The 25,550-nt window shown below is 36.9% G+C and overlaps 2 protein-coding genes and 3 pseudogenes across 10 annotated transcripts; 4 read left to right on the plus strand and 1 right to left on the minus strand.

Moving 5' to 3' along the window:
* The first annotated feature begins 318 nt into the window (after positions 1–318).
* Positions 319–4,422, plus strand: LOC118038748 (uncharacterized; annotated as a pseudogene).
* A 309-nt stretch (positions 4,423–4,731) lies between these two features.
* On the plus strand, positions 4,732–7,768 carry LOC118038987 (NADH--cytochrome b5 reductase 1). The gene is made up of 9 exons (XM_035045560.2): positions 4,732–4,984; positions 5,331–5,472; positions 5,575–5,665; positions 5,763–5,840; positions 6,317–6,397; positions 6,488–6,577; positions 6,658–6,723; positions 7,155–7,241; positions 7,320–7,768. Exons 1-9 carry the CDS (start codon positions 4,876–4,878, stop codon positions 7,410–7,412), a joined length of 837 nt encoding a protein of 278 aa, XP_034901451.1. The 5' UTR covers positions 4,732–4,875; the 3' UTR covers positions 7,413–7,768.
* A 2,578-nt stretch (positions 7,769–10,346) lies between these two features.
* Positions 10,347–11,731, plus strand: LOC118038986 (germin-like protein 9-3; annotated as a pseudogene).
* A 1,936-nt stretch (positions 11,732–13,667) lies between these two features.
* LOC118038747 (serine/threonine-protein kinase BLUS1-like) lies at positions 13,668–15,330 on the plus strand (annotated as a pseudogene).
* Positions 15,331–15,936: 606 nt separating this feature from the next.
* Positions 15,937–23,587, minus strand: LOC118038985 (putative disease resistance RPP13-like protein 1). Of its 9 annotated transcripts, none has more exons than XM_073408880.1 (7): positions 23,124–23,587; positions 18,507–22,448; positions 17,914–18,063; positions 16,940–17,804; positions 16,696–16,844; positions 16,438–16,588; positions 15,937–16,334 (listed from the first exon to the last, which is right to left on the minus strand). In XM_073408880.1, the coding sequence occupies exons 2-3, from the start codon at positions 22,445–22,447 to the stop codon at positions 18,030–18,032; spliced, it is 3,975 nt and encodes a 1,324-aa protein (XP_073264981.1). In that variant the 5' UTR covers position 22,448; positions 23,124–23,587; the 3' UTR covers positions 15,937–16,334; positions 16,438–16,588; positions 16,696–16,844; positions 16,940–17,804; positions 17,914–18,029. The 9 variants fall into 9 exon arrangements, with proteins under 9 accessions (XP_073264981.1, XP_073264979.1, XP_073264977.1 ...); XM_073408878.1 differs by having other exon boundaries at positions 18,507–22,900; XM_073408876.1 differs by having other exon boundaries at positions 16,940–17,060; positions 17,152–17,804; positions 18,507–23,587.
* Positions 23,588–25,550: the final 1,963 nt, after the last annotated feature.

The raw sequence follows: 25,550 nt of genomic DNA on the forward strand, positions 1-25,550 counted from the left end.
TCTTACAGTGTCATCATACCCGGTTCAGGCCCGATAGACAAAAATCAGCCCAGCCCATCGTAAACATGCGAAGAACTCACTCTCAAGGGTACATGGCCCATGTCTAATATCTTGTAAGGATATCTTCTCAGAACAAATCATAGTCGGTGATCAAGTAGTCCTTTTTCCCCAAGGAATTAAGATTCCTATATATTCCTTGTACCCCAAGAAATCACATCGTACAACATTCCAAAAACTCAGGAAATAGACTGGGTTTTCGTTGATTTTTCTCCTACCCACATAAGAAATTCAGTTTTTTTCTGTTCATTAGATTTAGCCATGCCCACAATGCTTTGGTGCACTCACTGTGCCAGAAAGTGCCAGACCTTACGCGAAGGAGATTTCTTGTAAGTATAATTTCACAGGTTCTCATTATCATGGTTATATACATAAAGGCAATTAATTTCTAATTGTCTGTATGGTTTTGTTTAATGATCTGCTGCAGGTCATGTTCTATGTGTGGTAAGGTTCTTAGCATGTTGACTTGGCACAAAAAGCTCAATATAAGAAACCCAAGATCTAAAAGAACCAAGAGAAGGAGGAATAATGTACAAGTAGCTGATGATGAATGCTCTGTAAATGTTGTTGATGGTTTATTAGACACTGCTAAAAGGCCAAGTGTTAAAGTGAATAAAGATAGTTTGGGGGTAAATTAGAGATAGGAATTGGATTTGATTGAAGGAGATGTTATACTTAGCAAGATCTTTCTGTCCTACCAGCCTGGGCCAGGAATCCTAGCATCTGTATAATTAAGAGCTCAAGGTTCCTGCCTAATAATTTACGAGTCAATCTCTTTTGGAGATATTGCCATGCCTAAATCTTGTTTCTATCTTTTCAATTCCCACTTCCATGCATGCATGTGTTTAAGAGTGAAATCTAAAAAAATCCATTCGAACAAATGCCGTGATAAATGTTCATATATAGAGCAATAAAAGATTACGCAATTAATTAATAGTGCTAGGGTTTTTTTTAGAAGTTTCTGAGGTGTAGGTGTATAACTTAATGGAGCTTCCTCCACTCCAATTCTGAAAAGGATGTGAGGGTGTATCACTGCTGCAAACTCATGCAATTCCCATAAGATGGCATGGTTTTATATTGCAATCTAAGAGCCTGCATGCAGGGGCGGAGTTGAGATTATTTGATAGAAAGGGCCAAAACTAATATAATAAAATATACTTTGTTATATGTAAACCACACTGGTTTATAAAAAAAAAATTAATATATTAAAAAAAAACTGATATATAAAAACAAATCTATCATAAAAAAATGGGATTATTGGTTTCTAAAATAGAAAACTTAAATTGAATTAAAGCTAGACATGTGCCTTTCAAAGAACTTGATTTGGCTAAAAAGATCGTGTCTAATTATATATTGGACCCGATGATAGTAAGGTGCATGTGAGAAAAAATTTGATAATTTTAACGGTTTTGCTAAAAATAAAACAAAAAAAATCTATGCATAATCGAAATAAACCCTATAAAATATATCCAATTCATTAAAAAAAAAACATTCACTATAGCAAGAAATAAAAAAATATGGTAAAACTAGTAGATCTAGAAAAAAAAAATATAGAAGAATATATATATATATATACACCTTAGCAAATTCTTAACAAAACAAAAAAAACAAAAGATTTTAAATTTAGATCACTAATTACCTTGTTTTGATGAATAGTGAATTAATTAACAACTTTGTTTTAACTTTTCCGTTTTGCTTTGTATTATTATATTTTTTTTTGTTAGGACTCTAGAGAATGAAGATAGAAAAACAGTAAAGAAAAATAGAAAAACAGTAAAGGTAATTAAATTGAAAAAATTATTTATCTTTTTTTTTTCCAACTTATACGAAGAGATAATTTTAAATTTAAAGATAACTAATGAAATAATAATTTATTATTAGAAAACTCCTTGTTAAATTTAAATCCTAAATAAAAATAAATTCTAAAATATTTTGTAGAGGTGCTTGCAGGGGCCCGGACCCTGCTTGCCACCCCTTAGTCCTGCCACGTTGCCTGCATGAATCTGAAGAAGTGACTGTCTATATTTTATGGATATTGGAGAGTTCAAGGGAAATCCACACACACTTGAAACATCAAATAGTATTAATTTATAAAATCGAGAGGTTCAAAATATGTTTGCTAGATATGACTGGGTTCTCAATTAATAAAATTATTTTTTTAAAAAATATTAGTATCTTTAATTATTTCTTAACTACTAATAATTTATTGTTGTTAGGCATCTTTAAAGTTTTGATTTTTGAACAAGGCAGGATCTGGAAAAGAAGTTCCTAGGATAAATGTTTCTAAAAAGTAGAACATGCACGAGAGAAGTAAAAAGGACATCAAGATTTGATTATCCACATCTTTGTCTTGGCATTGAATGGTTTCCACATGCAGCTCAAAACCTCTGTATCCACACCAACATGAAAAGCAATAGCTAATTTGTATAGTGTCATAGTGTTGGCCAGATTTTGCACCAAATAGACATAACTACAGTCACTTTCCCATCTTTCATTCCAAAGTCTCGCTTCTTGCTCATAATTCCATCACGTTTCAGTCACCTCAGGATTTTTTCTCAAATCTACAAGGTGTTGGGATTAAAGCAAAGAAGCAGAGGGGTCTTGGTTTTGTGCATGCTTCTGGGGCCGAAAGCACATTGACTAGTGTTGAAGAAAGATGGCTTCCTGTTACCTGTTGGTTAGTAACATTGATGAACTTTCTTGTCCAGAAAATAAATAAAATTTAAGTTGAAATTATTGATCATGCATTGCAAAATTTATTACTTAATCAAAAGAGAGGCAAATTACTGCGTAATCTGAATCAAACTTGATGTTGCTTCAAAATTGGAGCATGTGTGCCATGAAGTTCTGTCATGTTCTCTGATCAGTTTTCAAAGGAAGAAGAATTTGAAAATAGGAAAAATGGAAGACAAGGAGGCATAAGTGAAGTAATGATATAAGATAATTTCTTCATTGCTTAGTTCTTTTAGGAACTGTAGTATATTTTTTAAATTACAAATTACTTCTATTTTCTTGGTGTTTTTGCTACAAAGATTCATACTAAAATTCACTTTGATTGTATTGTATCAATCAAATATAAATTAATGATGCCTCTTAAATTTGGTCTATCTGTAAAAGGGTAGGTGATGGGGATTCAAGGCACATAGGATTCAAGGTTAAAATGCCAGATGCATTTTAAATTGCTTCTGTGAGTGTTTCTATCACCTGTTCATGATAATTCAGTTTTACTCAAATATACACCAATTAGCAAGACCTTTTAGGCATTGTTCTAGAGTGAGGTTACTGTTGGCCGCCTCCCCGAAAAGGCAGACATGGTGATTCCAGTTGCAACAGGTATGATTTGAATTACCTTGTCAATGCCATGTTTATTGCATAAGTAAACAGGAGCTTTCAATTTAAATATTTGCTTTCCACTTTTGACAGTGTCTGCTCTACACGCTCGCATTCAGAAAAAGGAAGGAACACTTGTGGTCACATATTTGGACAGTACTAATGGAACATTCATCGATGAGAAACGGCTGAGACCTGGACTCCTGGAGCTGCTGTCAGTGTATCGCCTGGAAGTCGTATCACATTTGGTACTAAGTCTAACTAGAAATATCATTTCCCCTCATTTTCTGCATAATTATTATGCTGCAGTATTTTTGTTCTCTAGACCCTAATTGAAGTAGATTGCTTTCGGATTCTTACCGATTTCGTTGCATGCAGTGTCATCTTTTATCAGGACACCGTAATAATTCCATTGAGTTTAGACAAGAAATGGAAAGAGTACTTCCAGAAAGCTGTTGAACACTTGAACTCATGAACTTGCATAGGTACCATGAGATAGAAAACAATCCAATAAGAAATTCTTATGAATCTAACTTTTTGTTCATTTTCATTTTTTGTTAAGATTTTGCTAGAGAAGTTGACTTTCTAAGGGGCAAGATGCATGCATTTCTAATCCATTTCCATTTGTCCCGTCTTGTCCACCATACCAGATGCCCCCAAAGAAATCATATCACTTGATAGAGTAGGGAACAAATTCATACTCTAGATTGCTACGACTTATTATTTTCAAGCTGATGAAGAAAATTTTTGGTTTCTTACAGACATCCTAGGATGTTTGTCCAAATGGTGCTGTTAAGATTTTGAGAAATGATTTGAAAACTCTTCTTGTAGGTACACAATGGTTCAATGTCTGAATTTCTGAAGCTCTACTATCATTTGCTTATGTCTGCGTTCTTTTATTGCATTGGATACTCATCTGGCCATGTTTCTTGTCTCGAAGCTTGCCACTGTCGAAGCTCCCAGCAAACCAGAAGAGTCTCAAGACAAGTAGAGACTGATGATCGCTCAAATGAGAGCAATGAAACCTCAAGTTAAAAATCGTACTTGTATTTGTAAGAGAAATATAGTTGGTGAATGACCAAGAGAAGATTTCAATGCTATAAATCATGTTTGTTTCCAATTTTCTTCTCCAATTCCTTTTTTAATTAATAAAAATGAAAAAAATAATAATTAAAGAAGGTGTATTTTCTATTAGGAACTTTTTAGAAACTATAAGGGACACTAATTGCAAATGTCAAAAGATAAGGATGAGAAAGGAACATTTGTGAATCTATAGGGCTACATCTCAAATTCAACGCCGAGGAACTATGATCATCTGCAGCAAGGACCCTAAAAATCTCATGCACCCATATAAATACCAAACACAGCCTCCGTGAACCGGTCCCGGTTCCTAAATCTAACCACCGGCCATATTTTTCTCAAGAGGGAAAGAGAAAGGCAAAAGCTTTCCCCTGGGAAGAAAAAACCCTCCCCTCTTTCGTATCCAAAATGGAAAATTTACAGTTGCATAGGGCTGAAATGATAGGCATGGCTGTGGCTCTTGTTGCCATTGGTGCTAGCACTGCTTTTTATTTCTACATCACCAAGAAACCTAAAGGTATATTTTTTTTGTATTTTGGTATCTGGGTTTTTGTTATTTTTGCTTATTGTTTATGAAGTTTGAAGCTTCTCTTTTCTTTTCCTTTTCCTTTTGTGGGGTTTAATTATTATTTGTTAATAATGCCCAAGTTTTCGAATTTATTAGCTGTTTGATTAATTTTGATGCAAAATGAGAGGATTCATTTGTTGGAATTGGAGCTTGATTAGAATTATTAGCAATCTGAGCTTCTTTTGATTGGCAAATGGAGAATTGGTTTTCATGGTTATGAAGCCAAAGCTTATAGCTTCGAGGATATAAATCAGGATTTGTGCAAATTGATTGATGGCTTGCATGTTTTTGATAGGCTGCTTGGACCCTGAAAATTTTAAGGAATTTAAACTTGTTAAGAGAACCGAACTCAGTCATAATGTGGCTAAGTTTAAATTTGCTCTTCCCAAGCCAAATTCAGTATTGGGACTGCCAATTGGACAACATATGAGTTGCAGGTTTGGTTTATGGTTTGCCTTTTTTTGTGATGGGTGAAATCCGTTTTTTGCTTTATATGAGTTGATTCCACGAATGACTTAATTAGACCTTTTGATTAACAGAGGAAAGGATAGTGCTGGTGAAGAAGTTATCAAGCCGTATACTCCTACAACTTTGGATTCTGATCTTGGGTACTTTGAACTAGTTATAAAGGTGGATTGATTCTATACTGTACTGTTTGCATTTCGGTATGATATAGCACAATCCTATTTTGGTTTTTCATCCTGTTTTTGTTGTTTCATGTAAATAGATGTATCCACAAGGTAGAATGTCCCACCACTTCCGTGAAATGCGTGAAGGTGATTACTTGGCTGTTAAGGGGCCTAAGGTAAAGCTATTTCATTTCTTCAGTTGCATTTCTTTGCCTTAGAATTTCTCACATTTCCCAGTTAGTTTTTGAAATCAATCTGGGATTTGTTAGGCGAGTTTGAGTATTTTTCTGTAGAAAATTCGATTTTTCATTTTGAGCAGCAACATATATATATATATGGTTCCCGTTCCTACCATTTCTCTTTGCTTTGTTATGTTTCTTCACAACCAATTAGCTATAAACTTTGCAGTACTCAGATCTTGCTGCATTTTACTTGCTCGTCAGAAACTATAGTTTGATTTTCCATTTCGAGGCACACTTTTTGTACCATAAATACATGGTTCCTCCCATTGCTTTGCTTGAATGGTTGGGTTTCTTCTCAACCAATTAACCCTATAAACCTTGTCACTTATCAGAATCATATCACATTTTACTTCTTTTCAGAAACATTATCACAAGTGCTGTTCATTGATGTACTAAAATAATTTTTCTAGGGGCGCTTCAAGTATCAACCTAACCAAGTCAGAGCTTTTGGAATGATTGCTGGAGGCACTGGAATCACTCCCATGTTCCAAGTACATATTAAAAACAATCTCGTATTTTGTGACAGAAAAAATTATTAATCTGATTTACTGACTACTTTTCTTTCTTCTTTGGTTTCTTAGGTTACTAGAGCCATATTAGAAAACCCAAATGACAAAACCAACATACATCTTATTTATGCCAACGTCACATATGAGGACATTCTTTTGAAGGTGAATCCCTCTCTCCCTCTCTTCCTTCTTTGGTGGATGTATTAGAAAAGCATAACTCCACTTTGTTTGCATGTTTGCAGGAAGAGGTTGATAATCTTGCAACCACTTTTCCTAACCGATTTAAGGTCTACTATGTTTTGAATCAGGTATTATTTTTATTTCTTTCCATCTCGTAATTTTGTCTTTTCAATCTCTCTCTCTCTTAATTTCTACCCTTTTACGTTGCATACTTCTTTGATTCCAATTTATTTATTGAAAAGCTTGCTTTTCTGTTATCTTCATTGAGTTGAAGAATGAAACTTTGTTATCCATTCCTTGAAAGGAAGATGCATATCTCAAGAAGACTGCTAATAAAACAAAACTAATACTGAAAAGGGAAATTTAGCTTCTATTTGCATTTTATATGGATAATAAAAAAGGAAACCAGGTTACTAATGCAGTTTTCCAGATGCTCCATAAATGGTTAATGCATTTGTTTTCAGTGTGAGAGTTCCCTAAATCTCACAAAAATGTATGATTTGTTGGTTTCATGATCTGCAAATGCTTGTTTATGTTAATTTCAAAATTTTATGTTCAGCCACCAGAAGGATGGGAGGGTGGCATTGGATTCGTATCCAAGGAAATGATTCAGTCACACTGCCCCCCACCAGCTGTGGATATTCAGGTAAATGTTTGAATGTGCAACCTCCACCCCCTGCCTATCGCTCCATTGACACTGACAACTAAACCGTCCTTTTTGCAGATATTGAGGTGTGGACCTCCACCAATGAACAAGGCCATGGCAGCTAACTTAAATGATCTTGGATATGCAGCCCAAATGCAGTTCCAGTTTTGAGTCTGTAATGAGGCTTCTTTCACTTTTCCCATTGTCTAAAATGATATCTCCATTCTCATGCAGCTTCATTATTTTGTCTTTCAGCACAAAACACTTCTCTAAGGGATGATTGATCAAGCGATGATATTTGCAATAATTCAAATTTTCCACTTGGTTTACTTTTTCAGGACATTCTAACTCCTATAGCTCAATGAGATTTGCTTCGAGCAAGTCATCTAGCATTCTAGATATGTCTAAGTTGGGGAATGAATACCTTTTTTCTTGTCGCACTTTCAAGGATGACTTCTTTCTTTCACCCATTTAAAAAGTACTTGATGTTGCACAATCATTCATTTTAACTCTAGTTGGTACTTTTATGGCAACATAGTTAATTACTAAAGATTGCTTTCCCTTGATTTTTAGAGCATTCTTTCTAAATCTATGACTTTTATGCTTATTTCTCATGGGCTCTTGCATATGCATATGTAATGATGAGTTTTTAATTATAACAATGCTCAGTTTCATGTCATGTGCTCGAGTAGCCAATTCTTCAAAAACTTTAAAACTTTAGTTTGATTATGCGAGTCAATCCTTGCAGTTAAGGCAAAGGTTTCTCCACCAATAAATGTAGTTGATGACAAGTTACTCCCTCTATTGACGTGCATTGGTGAGTTCAATCATGTTGACCACACAACGAGTGCTATAGAAAAGGTTTAGAAACTTGCATTGCTCTCAACCATAGTTTTAAGATCCGACCCGGAGGCCCGGGTTCCGGGTTTTGATTGGGTCACCGGGCTTTGACAGGGTCACTGGGTAAGCCGGGTTAAGTTTTTTTTTTTTTTTTAAATCAAAACGACGTCGTTTTAGTAAAAAAAAATAAAAATCAACGGGTTTGCAGTCGGGTCACACCGGGTTTTTTTTCCCCCTATTTTTTCTTCAACTCAGCCCGGTTCCAGCCCCAGGTCGGTTGGGTCGCAGGCCCCGGGTCGACCTGTCAAACCGGGTTTCAAAACTAAATAGCATTCAAGTTGAGAGCATAGTCAACTTGAATGCTAAAGAAAATTTAGTGCGCTTCGATTTGACTTTTGAGGTGGAGTTACTTTTAGCTTTAACTTTGGAGCGAGCTCTCGTGCCTCCTTTGCATTTGATGTTGACATTCGCTTGAGAATCGACTTAGTTTGCACATATAACTCGGCGAGGGATTTTAAGGTTGAAGAATCTTTAATGGCTTGGTTCGGTGACAATGCTTATAGTTAAAAGATTTAAAAAAGCTTTCAATGGACTTCTTTGAGATACATAATCTAAGGTGGACTTCAAGAGGTTAATAATAAAAAAACAAGTCTTGATTAATATGATTCATGTTCAAGAAGGGCTTGTTGGTGGAACCAAGACCGTTACACAAGGATTGAGATATAAAGACTTAAATCAGACAGTTTGACCTTTAACTACTATATGACTTGAATCAGTAGCCTTGTTAAAAGCAACAACAGTGAATTAAACAAGCACATGTTCAGATATTTGATTTTATCAAATATATGACCGAGTATAATCTATATTTAAAATATTCTTACAAGAGAATAAGACAATTCTCTGATTCTTCCCTTAGATTTGATATTGATATATGGTAATTTAATTTATTTGTGAAATCAAGCTAAGGTTTATGCTTTACAAGAACACAAATTTGGATGTGTAATGCAGAGTGAGATTTGATAATTTAATATTTTGAAAATTACCTTTGATTTGTTTTCAAAATGTTGTTGAAAAACTCTTGTGAGATGTTTTATACTTTGATCCAACAGAGTTTTGTTTTTTTAGACTTCAAGCGTACATAAAAAGGGCTTGAGAACTTTTGAGAGAGCTTTATTACTTGAAGTACTTATCTTGAAACTTTTTTTTTTTGTATCTCTAAGAATTCTTCTCCTTTTATTCTAGGGTGAAACCTGCAATTTATAGAAGTTAGTAGGGGCTCTCAAGTTTTTTTTTTTTTTTTCAAATCACATAATATTATTTTATTGGTCATTTTTTATTAATGGAATCTTGTATTTATTACAAGATATCTTAAATATTTATTTCATATATCAACCTTTTATTGGCCAAGAAATATATAAAGATTTATTTTTTTCATGTCATTTATTTCAATTTTATTTTATTATTCCATCTAAAAAATAAAATAAAAATAACACATGGTAAATTTGGAGCGGTAGATAGCTTTTGTTTCTGCAGTTTAATTGATCTCTAAGAAGAGTATATACATTAATTAATTTCAGCTCTATTGGGTTTCATGCGAGAGTGGCTAGTTGACATTCTTCATATAGGTTGAAGTTGATCATTTTCTGCAAAAATTTCATTCGAAAGTCGCATTGATATTCAAACAAACATGCTTTAGCTTTTCTAAAATTCTCTGTGTACAAATGAAATGTCTCGTTAGAAGACATGAACTGTTGGATGTGTGAAGCCAAAGGCCTCTTCGACATGCTGTTTAATGGCATCTTAAGTTATGCCACGAAATTCAGGATCTGTAGCTTGGTCCTTGGCTTTTTTGACCTAAGCTGCTTTGAAGTGCTGTTGAGAACAAAAAAATGAGGAGAACACAGAAAACAGGCATTTCTTTTGTTCTGGCGGATGGTAGGGGAGGAATTTGATACCTTAAAATCTGGACATTAAGGTCATGTGGAAACAGGAGAACACCAGGGGATATAAACCAGTTAGAGAGATAACTTGTGTTAAAATCAAGCTCAATGTGGCTGCCTGACAGTCTTTTTCGAGTTTGATTTTGAGTAATGGAGATAGGGCTTGCTGTTGTGTTTATTTATAACTCATAAAGAACTTATTAATATTTTGAAATGATTGCACATCTAACAAAAAATAGTGTTTTTTACAACTTAACACATCCTTCACAACTATACGCACAAACTATACATATCTACAGATTTCTTGCACCTCTACGAATGATACATAGATACATGATCGTTTTATGAGGTTAGATTGAATATTTATCAGTATCTAAACCAGCCTCCTCTTGAAGGCTTAATAATCTGGATTTGAGAACTAAATTTTGAACATTGATTTCATATTTGATTGTTCAATCATGGATTTTTCAGTTGAAAACATGTTTATGAAAGTTGAGTTTCAGATGATTGTTAGCAGCTGGTTTTAATTTGCAGGAGCATCAAAGTATGATATAAAAGAAAATTTCAAGTTCATTCCCTGCACCTGCAGCAACAACATCCGCCGGCACTGTACTCCTTTTTTTTACATCATACTTTGTTTTTTTTTGTTTTATATGTATATATATAAAGAATGAACAATACAAACATTGGTGCTGATAACATTGTATTGTTCATCAATTGTTATTATCGAAGAGCTATCCTGCTGTACATGCTTGCCTTTCTGTTAGGTTCTCCTCTATATAAATCTTTCAAAACCAAGCACATCATCACAAATGCCATAATAGACTACAGCAGCTCTACCTTGATCTTCACATCAAGTTCTTCATCATGGCATCAGCTTCTTCCACCTTCAAATTCTTGTCACTGCTAGTAGCTTTATTTGTCGTCGCCAAAATGGCAATCACCGGAGACCCGGATGGAGCATTCTTCACATTCACTGGCATGCGTGCCCTTGTTGGCGCACAACCACCTTCAGCTTTCAAGGTCTCAAAGGTAAGTGCAGCTGAATTTCTGGCTGGCACTACTAATCCGCCTCACACTCATCCTCGGTCTGCGGAGGATTCGTCGACACAACCAACAAGCTCTTCACCAAGACTCTACAGGCTGGTGACATGTTCATAGTCCCCAAGGGGCTCGTCCACTTCCAATACAATGCCGGTGCTCAAAATCCAGCTTTGGCAATTTCTGCTTTTGGAAGTGCTAGTGCAGGGACTGTATCACTTCCTACTACCCTTTTCACCACCAGCATTAATTGACGATAACATCCTGGCTAAGGCCTTCAAGAATGATGTTGCCACCATTCAAGCTCTGAAGGCTGGTCTTGCACCTAAGCCTTGAGGATGGGATTCATCACCATTCTTTCCCTGTATTCCTCTTATGTTTTATTGTACTTCTATTTTTTTTCCATCGTTTGATGATTTGTATTGAATAATCGCTCCAACAGTGCTCGAGGCCGGTGCATGTTGCTCATTTGTTCACTGCTTAATTACATTGTTTGTCACAAACTCTTGTTTCATAGCAATAAAAATTAATCAAGAAAACAAAAAACAACTTGTGTTTTCTTAAATTTTCCATGCGAGCAGTGAAGGATGTCTATTAGTGCAAGCTGAGAATTGAGAAGCAGACTGAATTTGCAAAAGAGCAAACTTTCACACATGCTTTGCGAGCAGCATTTATACAAAGTATTATGAATTGAATCAGCATATATTATAGCTTTCCTATATACAAAGTATTATGAATTATGGATTGGAGCATTATGAATTATGGATTGGAGCAGTGTAATACTAGCCCAACTCTTAACACAAAGAGTTGTAAGAATAGCAGGTTAGCAATGAGGTTGTCTTTTCGCTTGGGTGCATTTAACATTTAAAGAATGGTTGGAGAGAAAATTTTCAACACAAGTTTTGGTGGGGCTGTAGGCCATGGGAGCGCACACCTGATGCTGGAGCAACCCACGCAAGGATAGATGACACTTAGACTGCCCAGACCTTGTGCGGGGCAGATCGAGCACCACATGACGCATGGATGGCCCTACCCTTGTGCGGGGCAGACTCGAGCGCTACCTGGCGCTTGAACGGCTCCGATACGTGGTGCAGACCCAATGCCACCTGATACCTGGGTCTTGGCAAAATATCCAATTGGCTATGTCAACCCAAGCGCCAAGTGGTGCTGGGGAAAACTTGAGGGCCACCTGGCGCTTTGGTTGCACGATTGGCTATGGCAACCCCATCGCCACATGGTGCTCGGGTTCGGACACGTCCGCGCCCAACCATATATGTGTTTATTTAATGTGTGTTATAAATATTATTTTTTCTTTTATAATTCAAAGTGTTCATATCAAAAATATTATTATTTGTGTTGTAATCATCCTTAAAATTTTTAATATAATTATTTGTTATAAATATAATTATTTTTATTATAATTAATAGTATAAATATTAAAAATATTATCATTTGTGTTTTAAATATTATTATTTTTATTATAATTAATATTATTAATAAAATAATTAATAAATTTGAAAAAAATTATTATTAATATTTTTAAAAATATTATTTGTGTTATAATTTTTATATTTTTATTATGATTAAGAGTATTAATATTAAAAATAACATTTTTTTATTATCATTAAAAATATTAATATTAAAAATAGTATTATTTGCGTTATAATTACTTTTATTTTTATTATAATTAGAAGTCTGGGCGCGTCCACGCCCATCCCCAAGTGGGGTTGGCCATGGCTACACCCACACCCAAGTTGAGGCTGAACGCGTTTATGTCTAATCCCAAGGTGGGCGTTGATGTGGACGTGTCCTCGCCCAAACGCAAGGTGGGCGTGGATGTGTCCACGCCCAACCCCCAGGTGGCCGTGGATGCGTCCCTACCCAGATCCATAGTGGGTATGGACGCGTCCAGGCTCACCTCCAACCCCAAGGGGGGCTGGATATATCCACGCCACCCCCAAGTTGGATATGGAGGCGTCCGCGTCCAACCATATGTATTAATATAATAATGTGTGTTATAAATATTATTTTTTATTTTATAATTTAAAGTGCAAAAATAGTATTATTTATGTTATAAATATTATTATTTTTATTATAATTAATATTATTAATAAAATAATTAATAAATTTTTAAAAAACAATTATTATTAATATTAAAAAAATATTATTTTTTATATTATAAATTTTTACAATAATTTTTTATAAAATATAAAATAAACCTGTCATATAGCGCGGATATCCAACTATAATATAGCTAAACTAAAGCTGTGATGCTTAGCTCTGAACAATTTTTCCAACTTAATCACCCTATCTCCTTCTCTTCTAGCTTCATTGTTATTCCGAAAGAAAAAGGCCCAAACCATGAGGACTGGGGTACAAGAAGCCCAGGAAGCACAGGCTCCTGCGTATTGAACCCCTCAAACTGCCCAGGCCTGCTTCTCTCTGTTATTAAATCCCTCCCTTCCACATAAAAGGCACTCATGTACTTCCCATGCCATGCATCTTCTGTCTCTTACTTCTCCAAGATAAATCACTGCTCTCTCCCCCTGAGACTTCACAAGAAAACCAACTGAAAATCCATCTCCTTCGAGATCAAGATCAAAACCATGTCAGCTTCATCTTCATCATCCAGGGCTGATGGAATAGTTCAAATTCAATACCCAACGGGCGCAGATGCATATAGAATCTTGGAACAGATTGGTGGTGGTGCTCGTGCCACAGTTCACGAAGCAACATGTGTCAACAACGACATCCGGTACTCAGGTTTGGTTTCAATCAAGATTATTGATCTTGAACAATATTCTGCAGCCGATCTTGATGATCTCAGACGTGAAACCAAGGCTATGTCACTTCATTCACACCCTAACTTTGTTGGCTCCCTTTGTTCTTTTACCGTGGATCACCATCTTTGGCTGGTTATGCCTTACATGGCTGCCGGTTCTCTCCAATCCATAGTCTCTTCTTTTTTCCCTGATGGCATGCTAGAGCCATGCATTGCTATAGTTCTCAAAGAGACCCTAAAGGGGTTGTCTTATCTTCATCGTCTAGGCTATTTACACACAGATATCAAGGCAGGAAACATTCTTTTAAATCACACAGATAATGGCAGCATAAAACTTGAAGATTCTGGCATGTCGGTATGGATGTACGAGTCCAGCAGCGTTGAGAAATCATCATCATTGTCTTCCTCATCAAAAATGAGGTTAACTGATGTTTGCAGGGACCCCATATTGGATTGCGCCAGAGGTTATCCAAGACTCAAACACAGGTTATAGTTTCAAGTCTGATATATGGTCTTTTGGTGTCACTGCGTTGGAATTGGCCCATGGCGGACCTCCTTTCTCCTACCGTCCTCCTTCGAAGTCTTTGATGTTGAAGATGAAGAAGAGGTTTGGGTTCTCTGATTATGATTACGATGAGAAGAGCGAGAAAGATTTCAAGAACAGCCAGTTTTCTCAAGCGTTCAAAGATATGGTTGCTTCTTGTCTTGATCAAGACCCTTCAAGGAGACCTTCTGCTGATCAGCTGTTACAGTATTCTTTTTTCAAGAACTGTGAAGGATGGGACCTTTTGTTCAACGAGTTTTTCCGTGGGTTGCCTAACGTTGAAGAAAGATTCCAAGAACCCAACGCTTTAAGTGATGGTACATCAAGCCAGATTACTTCTGGTACTGACATTGACTCAGCGGGTTCAAGTGTGAAGACTACAAGGATCAGTGGCCAGAATTTAATGAGAGCAAATTCGAGCTTGAGCCAGAATTTCACGCTGAGTCTAAAGATGATGTTGTGAAAACAGTTCGTTTTGGAGGTGAAACCATCATCGATACGGACACCAACATTGGGTTCAGTGAGTCGTCAAGCGGGTCAGGTGACTTGGAGGGTTTATTGGGAGATCATAGAGGTCTAAACATGAGTGGAATTAATAGAAGGAGCTATTGAGACCCTTAATCAAGAGACAGTAGCAGAGAAGGCGAGTAGCAGGTATGATTGTTCTGTTACGAAGAGAGTCTGATGGAGAGGCACAGATAATGCAAAAAAATGAGAATCTGATGGAGGTGTTGATCCTTGAGAAGGAAAAGAACTTCAAGTTAAAGATGGTAGTGGAGAATATCAACGCTATGTCTTCTGATGCATCTATTGATTCTGCTTCTTCAACTGTTCAAATTCTCTTACAATGTTATTGAGTACTGATTGTGTAGAAGACGGGTATGTGGTATGTCATTGGCAGTAGCAATGATAGGAGTTTTCGAACATCATTTGCAGTAAAAACTGTCTGCTTTTTTTTTTTTTTTTTGTTCTGTTATAGCAGCAGTAAAGAACAAATTGGTCTTGGGACTTTGATCTGCTTGTCATTTTTTTCTCAGGCACAGCATGTTTTATTTTTGTCGATTTCTAATAATTGATGAAGAAGAGCAACCTTACCCTCTCATGTCATTTTTTTAAAAAAGTTTGATGCAGTGCTTTTATGTGTTGCGTACTTGCATCCTGATGCTATACTTGATCAAACCAACATTATCTTGCTAGGATCGAACTCTTTTAACGGTCAAAGCGATGACGAAATGAAGGTTGTTGAGTTTCAATTAACAATTACTGCCTGACGAAGAAAATTCCTCTGTACAGTGATGTTTTTTTCTTGATATCAACAATCTACCAATATAAAGTTGTTGTGAGTGTACAATGGCGCTCTGGAGCGCCCCATTTCAAATGGAAGATGCTGAAATCTGATAAAAAAAATTTAATGCAGGAGCTGTTCGATGAGGTACCTCGCAAGATTCCATATCTGTTTCTGATCTGATAAAACAATTTATTCCCAAAACCTTTTTTTTTTCCCCCCTTAATCCCAGCAAGGGGATTAGGTATAGGACTACTAAATTGCTAGAATGAAAGTGTCACATATGCTTTGGTGCTTTTAGGAGACACAGGAAGCAGGTTTCCTACAGGTTGACGTTTTCTTAGCCAACAATAAATCCAAATAAAAAAACCACAACAATAACACAGACACAAAGAGCACATACATCCACATGAACGCAAGATTTTACGTGGAAAACCCTACTTCGAGGGAAAAACCACGGGACCAACTCCGAGAAAAAATCCACTATATCAAAGGTTTAACAGTCTCACAGCAACAAATTCCTCACCCTCTCCAACAATGGGTTTCAAACAAAAAGAAAGAGGTAAAGCTACGCTGAAAAGACCCAGAGAAGGAGTCCTCTCATCGATGAGAACCGTTCATGCGGTACAACTCATTGCTGTGAATAACATGATGAAATTTGCCTGCAAATAGGAAACGTAAATGCATAGCATACAGCAATCCATTAGTGTATAGAAATAAGTTGAAAGTAAATGACAGTGTTCTGCGAGGAAACACACAGCTCACCACTGATTTGAGATGCAGCCTTTCATTTGCCCTCTCCACAGGCTTGTAAAGTACAGTTTGCCCGCATAAATGAACATCAGACACCGAATTGCATCCAAGAATAATAGAATGCCTGTAAGTCCCCTTAACTTGTATGTTAAAGAAGATGAAACTGCATTTTGTACATCAAACTGAAATCAGAACTTGAAATTACTTTCTTATCTTAAGATGGTAGAATTGCATGACACGTGTGATAACAGAAATGCTGGAGAACAGTACCAGGCAAGCCTCCTCGTTTGATTGAAGACTGTCTGTCGGAACTAAGCCACCGTAAAACCTCGGGTCCCTAATATTAAGTGATGGAGACTTGATACTTGCTCATGATCACAAAAAATTATGTTGGAGTTGCAACTTGCAGGGGTTCCATCCTGGGCAACAGAACAGCCAAACTTATTTCCTCAAGTTAATCCATTGCTTGCCTAGCAAAGTCAACAATAAAAATAAAAAAAGTTGTTCTCCTTACAGATGCATGAGGTTGCATAGCATTTTAAGAAGAGGGAGAAAAATATGTAGGTATGTCTATGCTGTGCATGACTATAGTCCAATCCAAGCAAGCCTTTTAAACGATCCAATTGTTACAATCGCTGTCGTTCAACATTGTCATCATTCCATCGGGCAATGATCTCAGAGAATCGCAATTTGTAATCACAAGACTTTTGAGAGAGAGGGGCAAACCTGCTCCTTCAGAAAAGCACTCTAGTTTTCTGCAACCACGTATTGTCAAGTCTCTGAGCGATGTGAGGCTGCACAGCCCATTTGCCAGCTTCCCCAAGTTACTACAGTGTTGCATCTTACCAGATATAAACTTCGGGGATGTGGGCAATGATGGACCAATACTCTCCTCTCTCTTTCAAGCATCGTTCCTCCAGAAGAGGGCTGTTACTTATATATAAACATCCAAGTGAGAGAGGGAAGCCCTCGCTGGGGAAGAACCGGAGTATAGGGCACTCAAAAATGTTTAATTCTTCAAGGGAGGTGAGGTGTTGGAGGCCTCTGGATATCGATTTAAGATTCTTCAGATTAGAGATCTCAAGATAAGTTAACGAAGTGGGAAGCAGCAGACCTTCATCATCCGGAAAGCGATCCACATCTATTGTAAATTTGACTGAGAATCGTTTAAGAGAGGTGAGCATGCGGAGTCCCCACTCTGACAGTGGCGAGGAAACACACAGCTCACCACTGATTTGAGATGCAGCCTTTCATTTGGCCTCTTCCCAGGCTTGTAAAGTACAGTTTGCCCGCATAAATGAACATCAGACACCGAATTGCATCCAAGAATAATAAAATGCCTATAAGTCGCCTTCATTTGTATGTTAAAGATGATGAAACTGCATTTTGTACATCAAACTGAAATCAGAACTCGAAATTACTTTCTTATCTTAAGATGGTAGAATTGCATGACACCTGTGTGATAACAGAAATGCTGGAGAACAGTACCAGGCAAGCCTCCTCGTTTGATTGAAGACTGCATGTCGGAACCTAAGCCACCTTAAAATCTCGGATGCCTAATATTAAGTGATGGAGACTTGATACTCGCTCATGATCACAACAAATTACGTTGGAGTTGCAACTTGCAGGGGTTCCATCCTGGGCAACAGACCAGCCAAACTTAGTTCCTCAAGTTAATCCATTGCTTGCCTAGCAAAGCAAACAATAATAATAATAAAAAGTTGTTCTCCTTACAGATGCATGAGGTTGCATAGCATTTTAAGAAGAGGGAGAAAAATATGCAGGCATGTTTATGCTGTGCATGACTATGTGGACTAGTCCAATCCAAGCAAGCCTTTTAAATGATCCAATTGTTTATGTAGATTTTTTTTTTCTTTTAATTTTCCTTGTCGTTACAGGAGTGTATGGAAAGAAAAAAGGACAAGTAAAAGTCCATTAATGCGTGAAGTATCGTGAGGAAGCAATAAACCTTGGATGTGATTATGGAGCAGATAAACCAAGAAAGAATACCTGTTTCTCTGTTTTTTTTTTCTCGTTCAAATCCTGCATAACAAAAAACTGAAGAATCAACGGCATCTTACGAGATATTAACTTCGGGGATGTGGGCAATGACGGGCCAATAATCTCCTCTCTCTTTCAAGCATCGTTCCTTCAGAAGAGGGCTGCTACGGATACGTAAATATCCAAGTGAGAGAGGCAAGCCTTCCCTGGGGAAGACCCGGAGTTTAGGGCACTCAAAAATGTATAGATCTTCAAGGGAAGTGAGGTGTTGGAGGCCACTGGATATCGATTTAAGATTCTCCAGATTAGAGATCTCAAGACAAGTTAACAAAGTGGGAAGCAGCAGACCTTCATCATCCGGAAAGCGATCCACATCTATTGTAGATTCGACTGCGAATCGTTTAAGAGAGGTGAGCATGCGGAGTCCCCACTCTGACACTGGCAGTGTAATTTTGCAACTCCTAATTTCGAGAAAAGTCAGGTTAGGTGGCAAGCCCCCTTTGGGGAACGACTTCAACTCATTGCACCGACATATCCTCAAGGTAGTGAGATGGAAGAGGAAATGCAGGGGTGGCAATAACGGTATTCTGCAATTGAAAATATCAAGTTCCTTTAGAGAGATAGGAAACTCGCCAGTTGGGAAGGTTGTGGCAGATAAATCCTGTAGTGTTAAATGCTCAAGATTAGAGCAAGACGTCTCCCTTGCATCACGTTGCAAAATCCCCTCCGGAAGAGACCAAGAAATGTTCAAGTCCTTGAGTGTTTTTGGCAACTTCCCCTTAGGAAGCCATTTTAGGGATGGACAAGCAGTAACTACCAACTTTTCAAGAAGGCTGTCGTTCACCACTGTCATCATTCCATCGGGCAACGATCTCAGAGAACCACAATGTGAAATCTGAAGACGTTTGAGAGAGAGAGGCAAACCTGCTCCTTCAGAAAAGCACTCTAGTTTTCTGCAACAACGTATTGTCAAGTCTCTGAGCGATGTGAGGCTGCTCAGCCCATCTGCCAGCTTCTCCAAGTTACTACAGTTTTGCACCGACAAAACCTCAAGATTGCAAGGCAAAATCCCTTCCTCGCCCTCTACCAGCGACAGGAGCTGCTCACAGCCTAAGATCCGTAAACGTTTTAAACTAGAAAGTTTGTCTAAATCAACCCCATCTTGCCACAAGTACGTCAATTCATCACACCATTCAAGATCAAGATCTTCAAGCGCCACCAAGGCCTGCACGAGCTCATCATGTAAGCTTACAAGGCCGGAAATTTGAATTAACTGTAAGCTTGCGAGGGATGTTAGATCAGGCGCAGCTCTGAAAGCGAGAATCACCCCTTGACATCTTTCGATGCGAAGCTTTTTGAGTGAAGGAAGGCAACTTGGCAAATCTCCAATCAACCTCGGACAATATTTCAAGGTAAGCTCACTGAGTTTAGGAAATTTTCCCAGAGTACTTTCATTGACACCGTCAGACCACAACCATCGCTCCCACCCCAACATATCGTCGATGTATAAAGTCTCAAGAGATTGGAAATCCTCAGCATACACTTCTTTCACCCCATCCATTCCTTCTATCCTCAAATGGCTTAGAGCAGGGAGTTTTCCAACCGATGAAAGTGATGTGATCTTGCGACATGTAAGAAGCTTTAGGTGCACTAATTTAGAATAACAGCTATCCCCTATCCATGATGGAAACTCGGTACCGCCATATGATGTAACTGACAGCTCTTCTAGACTTCGGTGAGGCTTTAATGAGTCGAGGACGTGCAGTTCATTCCTTTCATTTCGTAGTGGATCATCAAAATTACTAATCCAATGCAAGGCTAAGTCACATAGACCTGTCTTCTCTTTCAGATTTGCAAGTTCTGCATCTCGAACATTCACCTTCTGCAACCCCTCTATTTTAAGCTGCCCTTGTAAATGCGAAAGCTTCATCAACTCCGTTATCCCAAGCCCTTTTCCTTCTCCCACGATAAACTTAGGCAACATGCGAAGATTTATCAAGTTGCTTATCTGCGGAGGCATCTCCAGCAACCCATCTGTATCTCTAATATCAAGGCACTGCAAATTAATTAAATTGACAACACATGTGGGCAACTCAACAAGCTTCTGGCACCCACGTAACCTCAAAGTCTGCAAGTTGAAGAGTTCACCCAACGATTCAGGTAATCTTTTAATCCAAGTATAGGACAAGTTAAGGTAACGTAAAAGCTTTAAGGTACCAATAGAATTTGGCAATTCCTCTACACAATAACCAGCTAGTGACAATGCCCTTAAACATTTTAATTTTGGCACTAAATCATCCAACACCTTGCTAGATAAGTGATGACAAGGTAATAAATAGGGTGGCAATGCTAAGAATGTTCTCAAGTTCTTCATTTCATTGAAGACATCAAATCTTTGAGAAATGTCATGTCTATGAGAAGTGAATGAAGAGTGGCGAACAGCAGCATATGATTCCACTGAGCAAGGTTCCTTCTTCGTGTCATCCAAGTAAAAGCATATTTCTCCGCTTACGAACCGAGCAAGATCACTTATAAGATCATGCATTATAAATCGTGATTTGTTGCTACTAGATTGTTGAAACAACGACCTTGATGATAAATCACGAAAATATTCATGGCCTAAGTCTTCCATGTGCTTCTTTTTCCTTTTTTGATTCAGAAAACCCTCTGCCATCCACAAGGAAACTAGCTCGCCCTCCTCGAACTCATAATCTTTAGGAAAGATTGCGCAGTAAGCAAAACACTGCTTCAAATGGGAAGGAAGATGACTATAGCTTAATCTCAAAGCTGAAAGAATGTCACTTTCAGTTTCAGACAAATTCAACATCTCACTGCTCAAAATATCTTCCCACTCTTCAAGGTTCTGTTTATGGCGTAAGAGTCCTCCAAGTGTCTTGGCAACCAAAGGCAATCCTTTACATTTTCCCACTATCTCTTCTCCTATTTCTTTCAATTCCAAATGAGCATCAAAATTTTCGGAATCCAAAGCATGTTGGGTAAATATGCGTAGACATTCATCAAATGATAGCCTTTCCAAAGTGTAAGCACGAACAGAGCCCATTTTTGAAGCAATGTCTTCAATACGAGTTGTGATGATGACTTTGCTCCCCCTTGCTCCTGCACTGAAGGGAAGAAAAAGGGCAGTCCAATCATCATAGTTGTTACTCCAAACATCATCCAGCACTATCAAAAACTTCTTTCCAGACAATTTATCCTTCAATGTTTCTTGAAGAACATTTAAATCTTTATGTTCACAGCTTCCCGAGTGCTGGAGGATTGTTTTTGTTATCCTCGGAATGTAAAAATCATCAGAAACACAGACCCATGCTTTGCAATCAAACTTCACGCTCTCATCATTGTAGACAAATTGAGCAAGAGTTGTCTTCCCGATACCACCCATTCCAATTATTGGAATGACGGAGTACTCAAGGTTGCTAGCATCATCGTTCATCAACAATTCAAGTATGGCTTTCTTGTCATCATCCCTTCCACAAACATGGGATTCTTTGACCAGGGATGTAGTCACCCTTTTTTTCACTCCTTTTGGCCTCTGTTCAGCCATGATTCCCACGTCAAGCTCATTTTTCTCTTTAGCAATTGCTTCTAGTCGTGTAGTTATGTCCCGCAGCCGGGACCCCGTCCTCATATTAAGCTCAATAGCACTTGGATTCAGACCAGCACAACAAGTTGGGAGGAGCTTCCGGACAGTACTGCTGCTGGCTTGAGATTCTGCCCTCACCTTGCTTGCCAAAGCTTCTGTTTGAAACTCGTCCAGCACGTCCTCCACATCATAAGCCAAATCTCGGAGCTTGGTAAGCCAGATTTTCACAGTCGAACTTGTGATTTGCTTCTCATCTGCATCCTTAAGAACTGCATCAATTTCTGACAGTCTTCGCCTCCACTTGTTAAGTTCTTTCTCCACTTGTGTTTTGCGTACGAAGTTCAGAAGGTCTCCGGAGGTTAACTTTCGAAGCAAAGGCTCAAGAAGAGCCGAGAGAAAGACTTCTCCAACAACTTCCATCCTGCTGAATGATGTCACAGATAAGATCAGATTTTTGGCCTAAACATTGACGGTACTCTAACTCAATAGTAAGAAAAAGCTAAGAATCCAGTGCTTCTGCTGTGTTGGGTGGATGTTTACATCATTAACAAGTTATCAAATATATGAAAAAATCACTTAGATTAGCAAAACACATGTCTGCAATTTTCTGCAGAATCAGCTATGAACAAGGGAGAGTTTTCTTTACACTGCATATTTTTCGTTCCCCGTCTTCTCTTTTACAATTCCAGAATATTACAGCACTTTTATGCTTCCAAAATTATCGCATCCTATCCTTACACTTGCTCATTTCAATCACCACGTAAACTAACTCCAATTACATTGACTTGGCATGCGTTACACTTATTAAAGTTAAGGTTAAAGTTCTGTAACGTTCACAGCATATAAACCCCAACAGTATCAGAAGCCAATGAACTGCAAACAAAAAACACTGAACCCAGTTTATGAAACTAAATATAGGAGGTTATCATCGAGAGGATATTGGCATCACGAAGAATTATGTCATCAGCTTTTCAAACTTGCAAATCTACCCGGTAATGATATAGTTTAGCAGAGTTTAAAAGATGAAAAAGAAACTAGTAGCCAAATTGTGGCTAGAGAGACCAAACGATAGATATAGCATTCTTCTGTGCATTACCTGTTTTACACCGAGCAGCAAATTGATCTGTAAGTCCCTTGAAAACGGTAGATCGGTACTCTTTAGAAATTAACCTTAGGTACTGTGGCAAAAGAAGAAGGCAAAGAATGTGAAGGGGAGAGACAGAGAGCACTGATTGAGGAGCAACTAGTAAAGACAGAAGACACAAAAATAAAACAAAGGAGCGTACGCATGGTCTTGCCTTGTTTACAGCACAAATAATTGAAATAAAATATTATAAAATGGTCATTCTTGCCCTTATGAAATTCCCTTGTCTCTCACTCTAGAACTTTACGGTAGCAATACCCCCACCAAAAAAAAGATGTCAAAAAAAGAAGACAAAAAACCATTGATAAGATTCCAATTCTTTTAATTGCCAAACATCCGGCTGCCATAGTTTGAAGGGGAAGCTCCTTGACAGACTTCCGAAATTGTAAGTGATTTCTATCCAATCTTCTTCGATGTTCGAAGAAGGGGAAGACGATATATAGGCTCTCATGAATATTGGACACATTAAGATTCTTCCATGAGCCAAACACCATCCGCGTCTTTGAAGTACCAGGAAAGTATCAAATGGTCTAATGAAGTTGAGGACTTGATAGTCAGCTTATAGCGAAAAGAAAAAAAAAAAAAAAAAAAAGATTTCCTAAGCCTTTATATTATAGCTATATTAATCATTATGAATCCCAAAATTTTCTTAACTATTTTAAAAAATAACATGCAAAACTATTTAAATAGTAAATTAAACCGATTTAATTAATAAAATTCCAATCAAATAAAAATCTGAAATCTAATTATAAATTATTGTTTTTGAAAATAACAAGAAAAATAAATAAAAATCCGAGTCAACAACTTCTAAACCTAATTTAGGCATGTTCTTGACTTCAGTTAGTGCCAGCAAAGTTTCAAGCTTGGACTTGATAATACTGTTTATTTCCGAGCACCCATCCAAGCTTGGAAACAAATACTCATCGTGCAGATTGCAAAAGCTTGGACTACTGATTAATTATTCGAGCGAACGTGTCAAATAGATTTTGTGTTTAGTTTTATAGGATCGAAGATCCTGTATTGCCTAATAATTTGAGCTTCTTCTTCCTCTTGAGGCTATAGCTATGAGTTTTCTGCTTCCAGGACAATACCATCAGAAGAAAATATAATTTCCATCCTCTTAATTTTAATCCTACAAAATAAAGAGAAAATAAAGTCATCTTGATATCTTCTTCTACACATTTTACTCACCTATAGGATGTTTTGGGACGTGTTTGGGACAGTTTTTTTAAAAAATTAAATTTGTTTTTGTTTAAAATTATTTGTTTTTGTTTTTTTATTGTTTTAATATATTAATATCAAAATTAAAATTTTAAAAATAAAAAAAATAATTTAATATACTTACAAATAAAAAAACAATAATTACACAACATAAATCATTATTATTCTTTTTCAAAAGTTTACAAGGGGGACGCCATTTCCTCGCACACATGATGTGACTAAAGAGAAACCACTTGGAAATGTCATGCTGGGAAAAAAAGGGAAGGAAGCAGGTTCTTGCCTCTTATAATTATACAATTTTGAAAAAAGAAATTGAAAGAGAAAAATCAAAGATGAAGACTCACTGTCAAACTAGGGATCGTTTGGAAACACGATGACTTATATTTATCTGACATAAATTCATCCCAAACTCAATGGGATATGACATTAAATTATATGATTTAATGAGTTTTTCTTAAGACCGTATCAATCCATGTATAATAAATAAAATATGTATATTATCGAAACTAACTCAATTTTTTTTGGTTTAAAATTAATATTTTTTAAATATTTTTGAATCATTTTGATAAGCTAATATCAAATATAATTTTTTTAAAAATAAAAAAATATTATTTTAATATATTTATAAATAAAAAATACTTTTATCCCTGCTAAGTTGCTAACGATTATTTTCATGGTGGGGCTTGCATTTCAACGACTTTGCACATGGTGGTGGGGCTTGCATGTCCGTTTGGCTACGCGTTCGCGTTTCTTCAAAAACCCATGAAATGACTATTTGGTTATAAATGGTGAAATAATAAAAACACATGGGTCCCGCCATTTATATGCGGCAGGACCACGACTTTTGAGAAGCAGTAAATTACTGCTTTTTTACGAGAGTTTCAGGCACACTGCAGTGAATTGCACTGTTCACGTGCACTTTTTTTTTTTCTTTCTCTTCAATGTATTAATTTTTTTAACTGTTTTTTTTTAAAAAAAATCTAGTTTTGAACAATATTTTTTTTCTTCAAAAAACTAGTATAGAGTAAATTAAATTCACTCGTACTGTAATATCAATTTTATACTTGATAATATTTTATCTTATTTATTACACACTCACAAAATTATAAAAAATGTAGTTCTTATTGGCTGAATTTTGTATGTAATGAAATTATAAAT

Source organism: Populus alba, chromosome 4 (assembly GCF_005239225.2).
Source record: "Populus alba chromosome 4, ASM523922v2, whole genome shotgun sequence".
Taxonomy (NCBI): Eukaryota; Viridiplantae; Streptophyta; class Magnoliopsida; order Malpighiales; family Salicaceae; genus Populus; species Populus alba.